General features: G+C 43.1%; 1 protein-coding gene across 1 annotated transcript in view; it reads right to left on the bottom strand.

Moving 5' to 3' along the window:
• Window positions 1-401: 401 nt before the first annotated feature.
• Window positions 402-19,695, bottom strand: part of PTPRT (protein tyrosine phosphatase receptor type T) — a 582,983-nt gene continuing 563,689 nt past the window's right edge. The window contains exons 26-33 of the mRNA XM_088674576.1: window positions 19,162-19,297; window positions 17,525-17,674; window positions 13,095-13,268; window positions 10,088-10,219; window positions 8,321-8,446; window positions 5,151-5,314; window positions 3,873-4,008; window positions 402-2,257 (exon numbers count right to left, since the gene is read on the bottom strand). Of these exons, the coding sequence (XP_088530702.1) occupies window positions 2,204-2,257; window positions 3,873-4,008; window positions 5,151-5,314; window positions 8,321-8,446; window positions 10,088-10,219; window positions 13,095-13,268; window positions 17,525-17,674; window positions 19,162-19,297 (1,072 nt within the window). The 3' untranslated portion in view covers window positions 402-2,203. The remainder of the gene's footprint in view (window positions 2,258-3,872; window positions 4,009-5,150; window positions 5,315-8,320; window positions 8,447-10,087; window positions 10,220-13,094; window positions 13,269-17,524; window positions 17,675-19,161; window positions 19,298-19,695) is intronic.

A 19,695-nucleotide genomic window follows, 5' to 3' on the forward strand; every position in this document is an offset into this window, starting at 1 on the left:
TGATGATGGGAAAATGCACTGTGGATATGGCAGTGCCTACCCTCTTTTGCATGTACACCTAAATACAGTTACCTGGAGTGTAAGACCCATTGGAATCATTCAGACTTACTTTTTGGTAGAATATATGAGGCAAGCATTTGGAAAGATAAAAATGTAAAGGGGCATCTGTGAGACCATAAAGCTGGCATGTGATGAGCCAAGATGGGCGAAGAGCTCTTGGGAGATGCTACAGCTAAGACAACTTTCCAGGTAATTATACTTGTTGTGTGTCAGATTTGGCCATCACATCTTGCACAATGACCCCCGTCATCTGGAAGGATAGAGCTGCTTCTGCTGCATAACCCCACACTAGCTAACATGATGGACTGGGTTGAAACCAATGGAGACAATGTTTTTTCTTTCTTTCTCCACCTCTTTAAAGAAGCCTGATGGCTAAACATAAAAAATACATGAACAGCTATAACAGCTGCATCATTTCAATAGGGTTGGCTGCCCACAATGAAACATCAACCAGCCTTTTCATATTATCCAATTTACACACGGTTCTACAGCTTCAAAATATAATTGTTGACCTGGGACAGCAAGGCAGAGTTGCCCAGTGTATGTTTCCAAGAATTGCTTCTTAGGATTTCACAGAAACATCTGCAGAATAAAACTTTTCCCCTGTCCCCCTTAATATACCAACATCAACCCTCTCTGTGTGCTTGCCAACTTCTACCTGAATTCTGTCCTTTTGAAAGGAAACGCACACACACACACACACACACACACACACACACACACACCAGTTCCTATATTTGGAGATGGGTATAGCATACTCCTCTTGCCTTTTACAAATTTAGAAAAGCTAAGTGTTCTGTTTTCAGGCATAACCATCAATTTACCCATGTACCAATCTGGAATCGGATTGTTTGGAGAGCTGTCAGATCTCACGTACATTGCGACAATTCTATACTTTACCAATCTCCTTTGTTCTGAGTTATGAATACTCCACATTGTCTCTCAACTCTCACAGTCAGATAGGTCTACATCACATTCCTTGTTTTGGGAATTTTGATTGGCAAGGTTAACCTGTAAACCCGACTCTGCTGCAAACTCATAATGAGTTCACCTGTTATATTTCCCCATATAACTCAATTCATTAGATGGTGTGAAACTGCTGTCACCCATTCTTACAGGCTCAGTTATAGCAGTCTAGTGAAGCTTGCCAAAACAGGTAGTGTATCTCTGATGCCAGACTGACCATTATTGCCTATTCTCTTACAGAACTTGCCCTCAGAAAATGACTATATAGATGGTGCAGACAACCTCCAAGCTGCAAAACAACCAGCAGATATATAACAAGCCCGCCCCTCCATGGCATCCTGCTCTTAAAGAGACATTGTACACAAACAAGTGCTTAAGGTAAAACTAAATTAATTTCATTACAAACCAAAGACCAATAATTGTTTGAAGCATGAAGATAATTTTAGGATGTCTTCGATTTAGATGGCTAGGAGGTGCAATTTAACAGAACTGCTTCACCAACGCTGCAGCCGCTATGAACCAACCCATGCACAACATTGGAAATTGAGAAGCACTGTGTAGCAACCAAGGCAGCAAATTCACCAACAGCCTCTTGGTTCCATGGCCTGCTTCTAAGACAATGGGAGCAGACAGAAAACTACAGCTTCATTGCAGTGGCCTTTTCCATTTGAAAAACTGATCACAAAGACTCACTGTGCTGAAAGCCTTAACGTGGGTCTACTGAAGCTTTCCTCTTTTGCCAAACGGCTGATATAGAAAACTGAAAACATAAATTGAGGATTTGTGGGGGAGGCGAAGAGAAAGAGGAGTTGAAAGGTGACTGATTATTTCAGTAATCCCCCTTCCCCGTTCGTATCAAGGAGAAGAAACAAAAATACACATCCAAAATGGCAGAGTGAAGCAGTCAGAAAGGATTAGAAATCAGTCTTCCAGCCTGCCTCTTGGCTTGCCAATTTGTACAGTAGGTTGTTTAAAAAGTGAGAGACATTCCTGGAGAAAGCAGATGGTAGCAGATCCCTCCTCCTTCCAATGGCACTGAGATCTGACCTAGTCTCTTGCTCCAGGACTGAAGAGCTTTGCTTTCCTCACCCCATCACTCCCTTTAAGTACGAGGGGAACCAGTGTCCTTCAGATATCAGGGCTTTTGGAAATCAGCAAGCTCCCCACCTTTCATGGGCTAAAATGAACTCAAGTATTCCAGTGCAACCTCGTATACAAATTTATATTGTTCCTAAAAGAGAAGAAAAAGAGAGAGCCTGATGAGAAAAAAGAGCTTTTATGATCCTCATCCTCCTGTTCTACTTGAGCATATAAGTGTTGGATTGTCTCCAATATGAGTCCTATTCAGAGTATGCCCATTGAAATTAATGGACAATGTGTCTCCTCTGAGCAGGGATGTAAGGAGATGGCTATTTCCACTGCTTTTTTTCTTTAAAAAAATGTTTAGGGTACTCTCATTTTCCTACTCATATTGAAATACTACCCCTCAATGAAGCCAAACTTAGATTCACAAAATGTTTAGGGGTATGCATCCCCCTGCGTCCCGCCATAGAAAAGCACTGCTTATTTCCATCCAGTCCTGGGTTTATTGTGATAAGCACTGTATCCATTTCAGGGGTGCCAACTATATGGGGCTCTAGGTGCCTGAACACCCACAAAAAATTGTGGGTGTTCAGCACCCACACCGCAGGGCCTGCATGCAACTTCTGTGGTCTCGCAAGATCTTGGAAAGCATCTCTGAGGTCTCATGAGGTCATTAGGTACCACCGGAAGTCAGGTTCTGAGGCTGGGAGTGTGTGCATGATGTCATGACACCACACCACACGCGACGTCATGATGTCAGCACACTGAGCACCCATAATCTGGGGCCCAAGTTGGCTCCCCTGATCCATTTCATTCCAGTTTGACTTCAGCTAAAACCTATGTTATTCATCTCCTTATTCCTTAATGACATGATTAATTTCAGTAGAGGTTAAACGTCAAAAACAATGCAGTAAATAACATTATTTCCATAACGTTTGCAAACTATTGGGGGGGGTGAGAATAGTTCCAATGGGCTATGCATGTTGACGTGTAACTCTAAAAGGGCTTTAAATTATGGCACAAATATTTATGGCTTGCAACTTATTGGGAGGAGTTATGTGTGCACATGTAGGAAACATAAAGCTTTTTAAAGCTCCTTACTAGCTGTCTGATGTCTATTGAAACTGATGGAGACAGTCACAACCAAGTGAAGCTGGGTGGCAGTGGGGGTGATAACATTTGTTCATTTACAGGGACTTTTTTTTATCTTTCAATATCCAGAATGAAATGTGGCCAAGATAATGCATACCCAGCACTATTCATTTCTAATACTTGCCTCTTTGTTAGTTGGACCTTAACTTGTATTCCTCCAAAGGCCAACATAAGAGGCCTTTGAGATCCCTTCTCGGTGTTCCACAGACAGAAATGTTATGTTACGCATTAACACGAGAGGGCCTTCTGTGTGGTGGCACCCCAGTTTAAGTTGGTGCCTAATGCGTCAACAATGAAGGGTGATGTGGAAGTGAAATTCAACTAAGTTGTTGCACTAGCAGAAGCCAGCATGTTGAATCCCACTAGCATAATGGGACCTACTCTGGTTCTCCCCAAATCTGCTCAGAAGGGTCAGGAGAACTCAGTGTGCAGGGGGCGGGAGGGGAGCTCATTTCATCTTGCAAACAGGAATGCTTGCACTGGCTGATGGAATGGCTCTCCTTAGCCTGATGTTGAATTCCACCCACAGAATTAAATTTGAAACTGGCCTGTAGTGTAAGCGTCTCACTAGAGATGCATTCCTACACCATAACCCAGCCTACAGTACTTACCAGTGTCTCCACCATGTTGGATTTGTTGTTCCGTAGGGTTTTCACTATGTGAAAAACATCAATGATGTTCTGCTGCTGGATCATTTCACACACACTGCAGATTGCGCAGAAGGTGCCACTGCGGCCACCCCCATTCCTTTGTGCATAAGGAAAGACAGGGGGAAAGTAGGGGAATTTGTATTAGCTGAGGACTTTGAGGAGTGGCTTATTTGCCTCCCCCCCCCAATCCCACCATGCAATGTACCCTATTGATTTGCAAAGCTGCACATGGAAGTAGCAGACACCAACAGTGGGATCCACTTCCCTCCTTCATGCACTGATAGGGATACACAAATATTCCAAAGGTTTGAGCAGGCTCTATTCTATGATAGACTGGAATATTATTTTAAAGATTAGGAGTGTTGGGTTTGAAGGATCTTGCCTCAGCTGCCCAATACTTAAGCAGATCAGGGCCATTTTAAAAACAAAACAAAACCCAATGACCGTTCCCCATATAAAAAGGGGTGCACATTTTGTGCGGTTGCGCACAGCCCCTGGGAACCCCTGGATAGCCCTTAGCAGTTCAGAGGCTGGCACCACCTTCCCGGGCTGGATACCTGTGGTCTCCACCCACACAGCCAGCCATCCAATCCAGCTGGGGGAGGTGTTGCCAGGGGGGATTGGCCAGGTAGGAGGAGGTAACCATCCAGTGCACACAGCAGAAGGTGAGACATACCTGGGTAGCATCATGAAGGCATACCAGATCTAGCTGCTCTTTAGATTTCCAACAATGCCCTGGAGCACTGCTTGCTTGGGGTTACTTTGTGAAATTTAAGTAGTGACTTCCTTAACCTTGGCCCTCCAGATTTTTTTTTTTTTGGCCTATATCTCCCATGATCCCTAGCTAGCAGGACCAGTGGTCAGGGATGCTGGGAATTGTAGTCTCAAAACATCTGGAGGGCCAAGGTTAAGGAAGCCGGGACTAGATCTTGCTGCTCTCCTCTGATAAGCCCCCCAGGATCTACCAATGGACAAAGGAGCCCTCCATAGGACACTGATCAAGGCCCATTCAACTTGTCCCAGTCCTGAACTAGATGATGTTTTCTGGCCCAGCAATTCTATGCAATTCTGCTCAGCAGGCATTTGGATCAGCAGCACTACGGTATACACGTGTAAAAATGCAGGGTATGTTGTTCCATCAAAGCATCAAACAGGAAGGCTTATTTCATCAGCAGTGCTTCCCTGCTTTTCTGATTTGTAACCAATAGTGAGCACAGAAAACAAAGGCGAACTACTTACAGGCAATGGACCACAGTTCTCCCATCTCGCCCATCATACTGCTCCTGCCACTTCTCCAGCCTCCTGACCACCTTCAAGAGGGAGCGCTTGGAAGGAGGTATGTCTCTATATGCTGGCCAACCAATGTACTGCAAATGCTGGACAATACGGTACCCATCTTGGGGCTAAAAGAAAAGAAATACATCTTGGATGGGCTGTGTGAAGGACTTGTATGAGACCTTTTATGTACTCTCAGAAGACCATGTGCTTGTCTTCTGAGAGTCCTCTTCTATATCCCATTGTAAGAAAGAGGCTTCCTACTTCCTACTCCTACTTCCCACTGTAAAAGGAGACCAATGGAAGCAACTTCAAGCTGTTTTCACTTGCAGGGAAGTTTATTCATGTTGACACATCAACAAAGTAAACAATATCAGGAAGGTATTCAGTTATGCTAGATGAACTGATGCAAGACTTGCTCATTTTTACTTGCTTATTTTTCCTGCTTGAGGAAATGAGGCTGGGGGTGCCATGTCAAGACAAGACAATTCAGACCTCTTGTAATCACTGTCTGGAGACTCATGGAATGAGATGGATCTATACTAGGTGTGGGGAACCTTTGGTTCTGCAGATGTTGTTTTCCAAGGTCACATCTACACAATACATGTAAAATACTCTTGTTACTTTAACAGTCATGCTCCCCCTCAAGGAATCCTTGGAACCGTAGTTTGGTAAGGGTGCTGGGAATTATAGCTTTGTGAGGGATAAAATACAGTTTGCAGGATTCTTTGAGGGAAACTGCTAAGGTGGCATAAATGTGTTTTAAATGTATGGTGTGTATATCACTCAACTCCCATCATTCCTGGCAAACAGGGCTGGGGCTCATGGGAATTTGGAGTCCAGCAGTGCCTGAATTTCACATGTTCCTCATCCACAGTTTAGAACAGAAATTTTCAACCTTTTTTAGTCCACATCTCGCTTGTCCAACTGCATTCTTTCTGTGGCACCCCTGTGGGGCTCAGAAACCCAGTTATGTCACCCTTGCCTGCAGAGCTGGCAGCCTCTCACCCAGTGCTTTTTCTGGGGGTATGCAGGGGGACACATACCCCTAAACATTTTATGAATCTAAGTTTGGCCTCATTGAGAGACAGTATTTCAATATGAGTAGGAAAATGAGAGTACCCCTAAACAAGAGAGGGGGTGGAGGGAAGTCAAGAAAAATTATGGTTTACTTTTTTTTTGATGATTTTTTTTGTTATTTTGGGAAAATTAATAAAATGTTACTTAAAAAAGGAGGGTGGGAAGGAGGCCAGTGTTGTCCTTGGCACCCCTGACCATCATTCAAGGCACCCCAGGGTGCCATGGCACACTGGTTGAAAACCGCTGGTTTAGAGCATGGAAGAGATGGCTGGTAGCTAACAGGATCAATAATTTCTTCTCCTGAATGTCATGAGCAAACATTTGCAGAAAGCTAGTTCTTGGAATTAGTATCTGATTCATACAGTAGCTGACAAAAAAGGTATGTCTTTTTTTTCTCCCTGAGGCCCACTATGACCAGCTTTTTAACAGACAAGCAATCAATAGAGAGTTGGTACTTAATTGCGTGGGACAAATTACTCTGATGGATGCTGAACATCAATGTAATCTTTGCCATTGGCAGTACAAGATTTCATGAGACTTTTCAGAGAATCATAGTTTGTAAGCACTCTGTTTCCCTTTCATCTTCAGGCTCAAAGATACAGAGAGGTAACAGGTTAGAGGGATCAGATATTTGCCAGGAATGGGTGACATCTAGAGACAAAAGAGTGTGTAAGGACATGCTAGTAATATATGGGGGAGGTATGCGAGTTGGGAAATGGCAAAAAAGTTATACCTCAAATGGCCCTTCTGTACTAATAAATGTCTGAGTGCTAAAAAGCAACATTAAATTATTTGAAAATGTGGAAGCTGAATTTGACTCAGATCCTTTCCCTAACCATCCCTATGGCAGATCTTGGATCCATCCAGTGATGGCAACGGAAATTAATTTGGGGGTGGGAGAGAACTAAAGGGGCAAAGTATATTTCTAGGTGGATAAGTTGTGTCTTTACATGGTAAGATCTCGGGGGTGGGGGGACCAGGTTTGTTAATTACAGGAGTCCAGTGATTGGGGGGGCACGATCTCCTCCTTTGGGGAGGCACTTGCCTCCCACTAGCACTGCCCATCCTGCCTTCCTGCCCACTTCCTTGCTGCAGAATCTGCCCAGCATAGCTCCTCCAAGATCAAGGGAAATCAGGGGGATTCAAGGACAACTGGAAGGTGGTGTAGTCTCCAGGGAAACAGAACTGGAGGCAGAAGGAGATATGCTGCAGCTATTGTGTGAATAGTGTTTTAAAGATGACTCAAGTTGTGGAAAGAGGGACTAGGTGGCACTGTGGGTTAAACCACAGAGCCTAGGGCTTGCTGATCAGAAGGTCAGCGGTTCGAATCCCTGCAACGGGGTGAGCTCCTGTTGCTCGGTCCCAGCTCCTGCCAACCTAGCAGTTCGAAAGCACATCAAATTGCAAGTAGATAAGTAGGTACCGCTCCCAGTGGGAAGGTAAACGGCGTTTCCGTGCGCTGCTCTGGTTCGCCAGAAGTGGCTTTGTCATGCTGGCCACATGACCCGGAAGCTGTACGACAGCTCCCTTGGCCAATAACTCGAGTTGAGTGCCACAACCCCAGAATCGGTCACAATTGGACCTAATGGTTAGGTATCCCTTTACCTAACCCTTTTCCACAACCTTTAAGTTGTGGAAAGACAAGAGACCACAACTGCTAGGGAGCTAGAGAGGGAGCCCTCAACCATAAGAAGTAGAAGCTGAGGTTTGTTGTGGGGAGTGGGGAGTGGAGAGGAAGAGAGAGCACACAAAGCCTGTGGTACAAGCTCACCTGAGTGGGAAAGAAGCAACTTGGGGAAGGGCCATAACTCAGGTCCCAGGTTCAACCCCTAGCCTCTCCAGGGTGGGCTGGGAATATCCCCCACCTGAAACCTTGGAGCGCCACTGCCACTCAATTATCTGACTTGGTATAAGGCAGCTGCATCTGTTCCTGTCTGTGAGAACTTTGCAGCCACACCTCTGTATACTTAAAGCTTATTGATCAGATGGAGTTGTCCAGGGGACCAACCCCAAACTAAATGACAGGGTTAAAACCAGGGATTGTATCTTTTTACCCTTGCCATGTTGCAGATCCGGAATATCCTATTGATGATGTCCTCATCAATATCAGCAGAAACGAATTCCACCTGGATTGGCCCATAACAACAGGATGTCTTCTCTGGCCAGTACTGCATGCAGAGCTGCTCATAGAGAAAAGGGAAGCACATCACAAACCAAAATTAGAGTGGAGGAAACCGCAACATACCAGCTTTTACACTAAAACCCATTACATCAAATGAGAAGATAGCCAGTTATAATAGTGAAACCTTTAACATGATTTGCCATCTACATAACATAATGAATATAGAATATGAGGGGAGCCCGTATTCAGCCTCCTGACCCGCAACATCAAATTGGCAATCATCAATGTCAGAATTGACCAAACCAATAATTTCTTAGGGGATGTTGCATGCACGGGATTTTGAAAACCCATGAAGAACAGATGCTTGATAACATTTCTCCTCTCCATGTTCAGAACCCAGAACTTCATAAGGCAAAGGCATCTAGCAAACTGATTCATGCCTTGTAGCTTACTCTTGTTGGATGAAGCCAGAAGTGATTTTGTTCAGATAATGCTTTCAACAATGTTTCACACATAAGGCAAAGACAGTTTTTCCTTCCCTATTTTTGTGGGACCATTTGTCCTCCATGAACATGGGGTGAGGGGGCATATCAGTGCCTCCTTTTTTTTTGGTGTGGGATATGATTCTAAGCACTTTTCAGAAGGAGTGCACTTAGTGTTAAACATGAGATGGCCAAGGTTTCTCCCTTTCCTTTCTTTCCGTCTATGCAAGAAAGGGGTCTAAATGGTGCTTCAAGCAGCAGTTAGACCAGGCATCCCCAAACTTCGGCCCTCCAGATGTTTGGACTACAATTCCCATCATTCCTGACCACTGGTCCTCTTAGCTAGGGATCATGGGAGTTGTAGGACAAAATATCTGGAGGGCCACAGTTTGGGGATGCCTGAGCTAGACTCTCCTCTGAAGCCTGATGATTGAATTTGGGATTGAGACTGCATCCAGAGTGGTCCCTACATTCCTCAGAGTGGCCAAAGTTTCAATAGGGAGCATCAGCTGAATCAATATGAAAATTCCCTAGAACCCCTTGGAATCCTTCAGAATCCATAAGCCTCTGGGGGTACATCACTTCAACAGGACCCTTCAAAGACAGAGCAAACCAAATTGAGAATGTCCCTGGCCAATGTTGTAGGCCAATAACATGTTGTTATGAGAGAGCCTCATGACTACCATGGTAGAAATCAAAGGTGGAATCCTACATAGCACTAAGGCAAATGTTCCATCAGCACAAGGATTTCTGCTATCCCTGTCCCCCTGCACATTCTTTTGATCTGCTCTAGGGGTCTCCCCTCAACCCTTCAGATCAGATTTGGAGATGGTGCAGGGCCTGCATGAGAAGGTGAGGGGGACTGTTTCATTGCGCAAGCAGAAATCCTTGTGCTGATGTGCCACATTAGTAGTATACTGCCTGAAGTCTTGAGCCAACCCCAGATATGGCAGTCTCAACATGTCAGAATCTCTCCCCTCACTGCAACAAAGATCAGCATAATTGTCCAAAGAAATCTGGGAGGAGCCCAGGACTGCCAGGGCTTATCTCTGATCTCTGATCACATGAGAAGCAACTACTTTGAAATAAATCAGTTTTCTAGAAATCAGTTTGGATGCATATATTTAGTTACTGTATTTCGCCTAGAAAAGACTGGCAGAAGGTGCCTGGTCTGTTTGAACTCTCTCTCACACACACACACCCCAGAAACTACCTACTTGTGCAGCATCCATTTCGTTCAGCATCACAATAGAGGAGCAGTTGTAATCAAACACCAGCCTCCAAAAATCTGCTACTGTGTTGGGTAAAGGATGCTGGGTAACTATAAAGGCAGCAGGTTGCTTGTGGCTCTGACAAAAGAGTTGGCAGGGTAGAAGAGAAAGAGAAAGAAAAAGAAGGGATTAATGTTAGTGGGGAAAATCAATCACCATTGATTTCAGAAGAATATTAAACCCAGGAGGCTGTGGGCAGGCAAACGAAGCCATGTAACCAGATTATACAAATCGCACCTCACACTCCTTGTTATCGCTGCACATTGAATGAATGGAGCCTTTGTAATGGGATCCCAATGAAGACATTTCATTAGAGAAGTGCCATAAGAATGAGGATTATCCCTTATGAATTATTTATGTGTCAAGACTCGGCAAAAATAATGATGATAATTTGAGGAAATGATTGAAGGGGACAGCTGGAAGAAGGACTTCCCTTTTCCTAAAGACATTGAAAGCAGAGTGGCCGGGATATGAAGATCTAAGCAGGCTTGCAGAATGGGAATGTGCTACAGCTGCCTGCCCACCCGCCACAACAGGAGTTGTTTACTTCTTTTCATTTAACAATTCAGCCCTGTATTGTCACAAAGGCTACTCTTTCACTTCCACACAGTTCCAAAACCAGTTTGCAATGTGGTTTGCGAAGGCTGCTTTATGAAGAAAAGAAAAAGAAACAGGTCCAGTGCAAATTTCTCCTAATATCTGCATTTGTATGCAATAACATGCACATCTTTGAATTTTTCTCTTCAACAATGCATGTTTATATGCTGTGTCCACTAATATATGCAATTTTATGCACTTTGCCCTAGTAAAATGCAAATTCCACACATTACCTGGCTTAGAGAACTGCTTTGCTAAATTAAGAGAAGTGTAAATTGCAAAGAATGGCTGTTTTTCAGTTCATGCATTGCTTTGGAAAGGGGAAATTCAGTAAGTTTGCCTATAAATGTGAACTGATTAAATCCCCCCTCCATCCTATTTGCACATTTGCTGAAGGTTTGACATTTTTTTTCTTCACAATTTTGAGAAATGAATTTTATTTCTCTTTTAAACAACAAAACAACAACAACCCGCCATTTTGTATTCTGAAGATTATGGACGTATAATAAGTATGTTTAATAGCTATGTAGAAGAAGGAGTTTAGGTGTGTACAATTTGCCTCCTGCCTGAAACACCACACTTGACAAACTGCACCTGACAATATCCCTCCTCCTTCAGAACTGTGAAGAGCTACCCATTATTTGTTCTGATTAGCCTACCCACTATGCCCAGAGTCTGCAATTGACAATGCCTTTGCCATCACGTGGATTTACAAAATTCCTGTGCTTCATCTGTGCTTTTAAGTATAAGAAAATGCTGGCGTGAAAAGAGATTACATATGTAAAGCATTATTGTATTTTGACTGTGGCTTACGGTTTAAGTGAGTAAACAATCCCTTCTAAACATCTGTGGAGTGCATGTGGATTAGCATAAGGGATCAGTCTAAAATGCAGACATTTAACTCCTTAAAACAATTGGCCAGTGTAATAGGGGGATACATGACCTTCTGTTCCTACTCAAAAATAGAGATCAGACCAACATGGATCAGGACTAGTGCTGGTGTAATGCCAAACATTAAGAGATTGGGAATGGGCCACAAGACTGCCTGCTTTCTTGATCTTTGCATTCTCCCCCTTTGTTTCCATTGCTTCCATTATACAATTTCCCATTAGCCATGATTTGATATTATGCCTGCACTATTAACCATAGCTCATCCTAACTATGAGATGCCTCTAACTTAAGGTTACCAGATGTCCCCGTTTCCCCGGATTTACAAATCAGTCCCCTGACAAAATCCATCTATTTAGTGGAAAGTTGAAAAATGTCCCCAGATTCTTTGGGAAAAGTCTGGTAACCTTACTCTAACTCAGGGTAGAAGCACATCCGGGGGGGAGATCAACCACTTTTAATGTTGGTGCAGACTAGGGTTGCCAGACTTAATAGAGGACAGGACTTCTGTGCCTTTAATTGCCCTGCTCTCTTTTGAGTCTGGAAACCTTAAAGAGAAACCAGCAGACCCTTTGCTTGGAAATTAAACAAAGGGTCTACTGGTTTCTCTTTAAGGTTTCCAGCCTCAAAAGAGAGCAGGGCAATTAAAGGCACAGAAGTCCTATCCTCTATTGAGTCTGACAACCCTAGTGCAGACATAGATCTGAACCACAGTTAAGGACACCAGGCCTTTATGTGTGTGTCTGTATTTCATTCCCTTCCCCTCAATTGCTGTTCAAAAATGGTGGCCTATTTCTGCCTGCCACACCTCTACCCCCTCACAGGTCACTGCTGATAATTAGTCAATAAGCACTTTTTTAAAAATTCCAATCTGTAATAAGGACAGCGGGTGAAAGATCAGAAGGGGTTTGTAAGACATGAGGATGATCTCAGCTTCATAGTGGAATTGATCACTGTCCAATCTCTGTAAATGTGAAAAATACGGCGGTTTCATTGCTGGCAGCAGCACAACCCAGAGTTAGACACAGACGGGTTGTGCAGAAAACAGCTTTTGCTTAGTGAAGCAGTAAAGGCCTTTGCTCACTCGGCTGTTAGATAACGGATATGTACCCAGTATCACAGTGCCTCTGAATCACTTTGACAAGACTACATACTGTGTCTAAACGTATCTTAAGCCTTTTTTCCCCTTTTTGGTAAGAGATGCAAACATTTGATTGTACAGCAGAGGTTCTCACAACAACGATAGCCTGAACTGAGCACATAATAGGCAATGGAAAAGGAATAAGCAGACAGGTTTGCGGGACCAGTATGCTTGTGGTTAATTTCCATTGACACTTGGTTTAGGGAATAACAACAACAACAACAAAAATATCCTGATAAACATACCACTGTAACTGGCAGAAAATATTTCGCTAGAGATGCCCATTTTCTATTTATCTATACAGAAGAAAACGTGAGGTTTGCTTACATCCATGAGTGCAGCGTTAATGTAATTACTTGATTCCCCATCAACAGAGATAAGGAAGGGGAGGCACCGATCCAAGGGGAGTACATCCATGCAGCGATTCTTGTCGTGGTTCCTTGGCAAGAGTCCAATGCTGCAATCTTCTGGCCGTACTCGAGGCGTTACTATATTAAGGGTCTGTAGGCAAGGGAAGAAACAGGAGCTGATTAGTGTTTAACATAAAAAGATGTGATTTTACACATAAAATACAAGTGTTCTCTTTGGCCAATCTATCTGATAGCAGGCAGACTGAACTTGTAAATCTTCTCAACATGCAAGGCTGGAACTCATACTGGTACATTGGGGTGGCGGAGGATAGAATCACCTTCCTTCATAATTCAGGTTTGAAACTTTCCCGGTGCTTGCAGAGTGCTGAAAACCGAACACTTGCTTTGAGGCTGTTTTTAATATTTCAGAAAATGTATGTTTAATATTCTTTTCTGCAGGAACCCAATAAGGTATCTGAGCAGCCAAAGAACATGAAAAGTATGACCAAGCGACAACACATAAAACATAATGGTGCGAGTCATGTCTGATATCACCTTAGTTGTGGCTATTTTGGATGTCTATGCTAATAGTAAGACCAGATAATGTCCATACCATGCAAGAGTCACTGAAGCTTCCAGGCTTGTGATAGGTGAAATCTGCCCATCTTAATTTAAGTTCAGCTTTAAATGTTCATATTTATTATTACATTGTACTCCAGCTACATTTCATATGTTATTGGGTGTTTTCATTTCTTTCAGTTTAAAGAGCTAAGTCAAAGAATATTACTCCGTAGCAAACCTGAAGGTACTGTGTATCTTTAGATTATATCAGCTTTTGCTAAAAATGGGTGCACTCAGAGCCTTTGTTCATGCTTTTAAACTTGTAAAATCATTACGGTTCATCTAAGAAAGTATATTAAGGTTAGAAGCTCAACCAGTTTTTCCTACGTAGCTATTAAATTGATTGAACCAACACCATACTGAATAACACTCATTTATTATTTCACATAGATTCCTGGTATTCCAAACATTAAAATCAGAACTCGAATAAAAAGACTTCAAACTGACAAATCCATGTTTGATGCTCAAATCTGTGATCTCAGCAGGAATTGATGCATGCTATAGATAACTAGAACCATCCAAAAAAATGATTTAGGCCAGAATGCTCTCTTGGAGTGCTAAATCCTTTTGATGGAGTTCTCTCAGGCAACTGTCTGGCACAAAGTAGAACCTAAAATTCCTTGTAATGACATTCCTTTGCCCGGATGCACATGATGAGCTGCATCACGAGAAGGGCTAGACATTTGGCCTCTTAAGTGATTAATCAATGTCTCTTTCCCACTAATCTTGATAAACCAACACTCAAACATGCCCACAGCTCCAGATCATGCAGTTAGCTGTAAAAACAAGCAAACCTGCACCTTTTAATGTCACCCTGGTCTCCTCTCTCCATCCCTGCAGCCATTCAGTTAATGTACATAGGGTTTATTTAAGAGGCAGGAGCTGGAAACTAAATCTTCTTTTATACAGATCAGCAAACTAAAGTCATGGTACCAACAAAGGCCTCTGGGTGTCATTCAGATACATAGAGTGATCATAAATCAGAATCTACTCTAGTTTTATGTATGGCAGCCACGTTTTCAATGTGTACATTGCATATGTGACTACACAGGAGAATTCACAGTGAGATCTGGCCCATTCATCATTTATATAAAGAAGGTGCCAGAGCCCAGATCTGTAGACTTGATGTAGCCCTTAACCAGGACCTGAGCTCCTGATGTGCTCAAGTCCTCCTTTTGGGCTTCCCATTGGCATCTGGTTGGCGCACTGTGAGAACAGGATGCTGGACTAGATGGGCCTTTGGCCTGATCCAGCATGGTTCTGCTGATGCTCTTAATTTCAAAGGTCTGACCACCACCACATTCCTGATAGGGTCTCAACATCCCCCACCAGCAAGCCTCCAACCAGTTACCTGGTGGCAACTTCTTACACAGTCCAACTTCTTACCTTGTGGCAAATCTCAATGGCATCCTCTCTGAGATAGATGCTTATCTACCTTCTTGGTGCTTTGAATACTGGTTGTGCAGTTTTCAAAGAGCCAGGAAGGTGTTTGTTTTTCTGAATCAGAGAAGATGAGTGGGGCACTGTAGTAACTTATGGGGTGCATATTAGGTAAAGGTAAAGGGACCCCTGACCATTAGGTCCAGTCGTGACCGACTCTGGGGTTGCGCGCTCATCTCGCATTATTGGCCGAGGGAGCCAGCGTATAGCTTCCAGGTCATGTGGCCAGCATGACAAAGCCACTTCTGGCAAACCAGAGCAGCACACGGAAACGCCGTTTACCTTCCCGCTGTAGTGGTTCCTATTTATCTACTTGCATTTTGACGTGCTTTCGAACTGCTAGGTTGGCAGGAGCTGGGACCAAGCAACGGGAGCTCACCCCGTCACAGGGATTCGAACTGCCGACCTTCTGATCAGCAAGCCCTAGGCTCAGTGATTTAACCACAGCGCCACCTGGGTCCCATGGGGTGCATATTACATTTCCCTAAATCCAGATCTTCATAACTGCTTGCAACATTCTACACAAATAATATACGGAATGCACCTCTTGTGCACATTGGAGATAGTACTGAAGCAGGATTGTGAAACTTAAATAAGGGCAGCTTAAAGTTGTTCAGCCAAACAGCAAAATCGCTGATGTTTCTCACCAGACCCTGTTCAAAAGTGGGCAGCAGCAAACTGATGGAAGCTATTGGTTAAAAGCACACCTTTGTGTAAAGCAATGTTTTGGAAGAGATATATGACCTTTCGATTCTCTGCGAGGAAACAAACAGAAGAGCTGTAAACAAAATGTTAATGAGATTTGGGCACACTTCAAAGGGAGAAAGTCCATCTTCCAGCTTCATAATGGCCATTTTCAGATGAAGCAAGGTGAGCTTTGTAACATAAACCAATTTACAAACAATTTGGTGAATGGAAGCAGAACATTTTGTTCACTGCTGTGAGAGAAATGGTTACATTTTTGTTTCACAGCCCCAGGCAAACATTAGCGAAAGCGTCCATTCAACCTAAATGTTTCCTTCGTGAAAGCACTAAATATCTGCAGCAGAAGTTGAGGCACCCGTTGATCACCTTTTCTTCGATTCATGGAACTGTAACTTTTCAGCAGTCTTGCAAATGGACATAAATAAAGCAATCTGATGCACAGACATCTGCTACACAAACAAAACGGCAAACAAAGAAACTCACCTCAGTAGTTAATTTATGCCTGGCTTAAACACATACTGACTGGGTGCCCAGTCCCATAACATCAGGTGTGTGAGGACAGCCTGTGGTTGTTGTTTTCGTTGTTGTTGTTATTATTATTATTTTATTTATACCCCGCCCATCTGGCTGGGTTTCCCCCACCACTCTGGGCGGCTTCCAACAAGTAACAAAATACATTAAAATATCACAGATTAAAAACTTCCCTAAACAGGGCTGCCTTTAGGTGTTTTCTAAATGTCAGGTAGTTTTTTATCTCCTTGACCTCCGATGGGAGGGCGTTCCACAGGGCAGGCACCACTACCGAGAAGGCCCTCTGCCTGGTTCCCTGTAGCTTTGCTTCTCGCAGTGAGGGAACCGCCAGAAGGCCCTCAGCACTGGATCTCAGTGTCTGGGCTGAACAATGGGGGTGGAGACGCTCCTTCAGGTATACCTGAAGCCGTTTAGGGCTTTAAAGGTCAGCACCAACACCTTGAATTGTGCTTGGAAGTAGAAGTAAGAGTAAGAGTAAGGAGTATTCTGGTGTGAATTTCTTCTAATATACTCATATACCCTTAATATTTTAGCATGTTATTTCCAGTTGTTTATGCATTTTTTTTGTATACTTTACTCTTGTAAATGTATTTTTGTACACTTCACTTGCCTGGAAAACTGTACTGCAAAATTCAGAGAAGTACAAATTTCAAAGGATGACTTTCAAAATTCAAAGTGTGGATTTGGAAGGATGGTAGCATTTCATAAAGTGTGATCTAGATAGGTTTGGCTTCAAACGTGAATGGAATCAAATTTCTCCCCCCACTCCCCATATATGAACATACTTGTTCATACTTACATATCCATGCAACGGGACCCTCCCAATAGCCACTGACTTTTCAGCCTGAGCCTCTTTTGGTTTCCATTACTGAACCACATATTCTTACTATAAATGATGCTTCCACATTCCCAGAAGGGAAGGAAAATCTGTAACCTGACTATTGTGAGCTATGCACACTCTCTTTTGTATCTAATACATGGAAGGTGACAAATGTGGACATTTTGACAATGCGTGGATCCTGGGCACCCTATTATAATTTGAGACATGCCAGTTTTCACCTATTCCATGCCTGACAAAATACGAGGTCTGCATTTTTATTTTTATTTTACCTGGAATTCATCTTTAATCTGGCTGGAATTCGTCTGCGGATCCAGTCTGCTGATGTTGTAGTATATGGATCTGAATTCACAAACAGGGATGGCTGTGTTGCCACAAAGGCATGCTTCTAGAATGGCATCATGAACGAAGACATACTGTTCCTACGCAGTAAGAAGTTGTACATTGATCATTGTCAGTCTCCTCAGGATCAATCTTACACACCCTACTTTAATAATGAAATGCCCAACCTTCCCTCTCAGAGTTCTCAGGTGAGCAAAACACTCCTACCGTCCAACAGGAGTGGGAAGTGCTTGCATTTTATCACTGTGTGTGTGTGTGTGCGCGCGCATGTGTGCGTTGTTTCCCCCCCCCCTCCTGGATAAAAGCAAACCCAATCCCAAGGCAAACACATGTCAAAACATGGCTAACAAATGCATTTTAAAAAGCATTTGGTCAGGTGGAATGATAGGCAAAGTTTTGCCTGGATCTTAATCCATCTCCTTAATCCAGTTAATTATTTCTATAGCACCATTCATGCATATAGCAATTTACATTCTACAACACATAACTATAATTCCTGGTGTACATGCTTAAGCAAAGGTATACAAGTGGACATAGACTTTTATTCCACGACATATTTTGCCTATGAAATATTTTACCTGGTTTTTAATTATTGATTGTTCTGAGAACATAACTGCTTTTTTTCTAAAAGGGCCATTTCAGTGGAGAGAAACCCAGGTTTGCCACCATATTTACGTTCAACAGGGTGCTGGTGGGCAATCACAGATCCTTGATCAGCATGTCTGCATTGTGATATGTTTGCAAAAACTTGTTTGTCAAAATAATCTCTTACATTTGGAGTATAAATACAAAATATGTGTATGGCTAAGAGGTGTAATGTACGAAGTAGCCCAATACTTAAGACATCCTGTTCTAGTGAGCAGTGGGATGAACACAATGTATACAATCTTGTGATGATGATCATGTCAAATCTCTTATTTTGAAGTTGCCTGGATTGCAGGTGCTGAATGCAAAACAAGGACTATGGCCACCTCAGATTTTCCCAGCTAAAAAGTATATTTGAATTGAATGATTGCTGGGGAAATTTAAAGAGGCTGGATATGGGTCAGACTGCGTTTCAATTAATGGAAACTGGTGGGTTTAATAACAGCAGCTTTGTGAGATGGATTTGGAAGCTAATGATAGGTGTTTAATGTTAGCTTGTGCGTTACAAATTACGCTGTGTGATTCCAGTGATGCATGTGCATGTCATAGTCAGGCACTCGATTATGAGACATTTCCTTGTATGTGTACGTGAAATGCCTCTTTTCAGATAGTGCCAGCAGCCTGTGCTTTTTTTAGGTAATTGTATTGAAAATAAATATAGATCATTGCCACCCTGGGCTCCTTCCAGAGGAAGGGCACAGGATATAAATTTAATAAATTATATCTGCTGGCCCACTAATTGGGGGCACTTTGCAAACCCTTCAACGTAATTCCACAAATTGCACCAAGGGATTAATTGAGCAGGCTTTGCAGGCATACTTGTTTGCCTTTTCTTCCATTATAGAGGCTACAGCCATCTGGTAGTGCAGAGCTGTTTCTTGGAAACAAGCTGAAAGGCAAGAAAATGCATCCTTACACCTACCTCCGTCTGCACCAAGTTGACCCTCTGGGATCGCAGCTCCCGCACACAGTTAAATATGTCCACCACACCTTCGTTCTCTGCCATGTCAAGCATGATGTCAATGGCAATAAAGCACCCTGTCCTCCCAGCACCAGCACTGAAGGAGAGGTGGGGGAGGGGGAAAAAACAGGGACCAGATCAATGGACCGTGAAAAGGCAGAGCATGCCGTGGTGTTGGTGGGAATGAGTGTTGCAAATTCAGCTGTCTTCCTTCATTAGTCCCTCTTTGCCCTGAAGGTCTGGACAGCACTGCAGTGCCACTCCAGCTCTCTGGGGAAGGCAAGGCTAGAAAACTTCAGGAAAAGGTACGGAGCAGAGATATTAAAAGAAAGAATGGAGAAAATACCAAAAGGGAAAAGAAGACCAAGATGGCGGTCGTACTTTCTGCAATACCCTAAATTAAAAACAAAAACACATATGTATGTCGAACAGCTTGGAACAACAGGTGTGGAACTCATTTCTGTTGACAAGCAGAGAGAGAGAGAGAGACTCTGA

This window comes from Zootoca vivipara, chromosome 7 (genome assembly GCF_965207765.1).
Source record: "Zootoca vivipara chromosome 7, rZooViv2.hap1.1, whole genome shotgun sequence".
Lineage (NCBI taxonomy): Eukaryota > Metazoa > Chordata > Lepidosauria > Squamata > Lacertidae > Zootoca > Zootoca vivipara.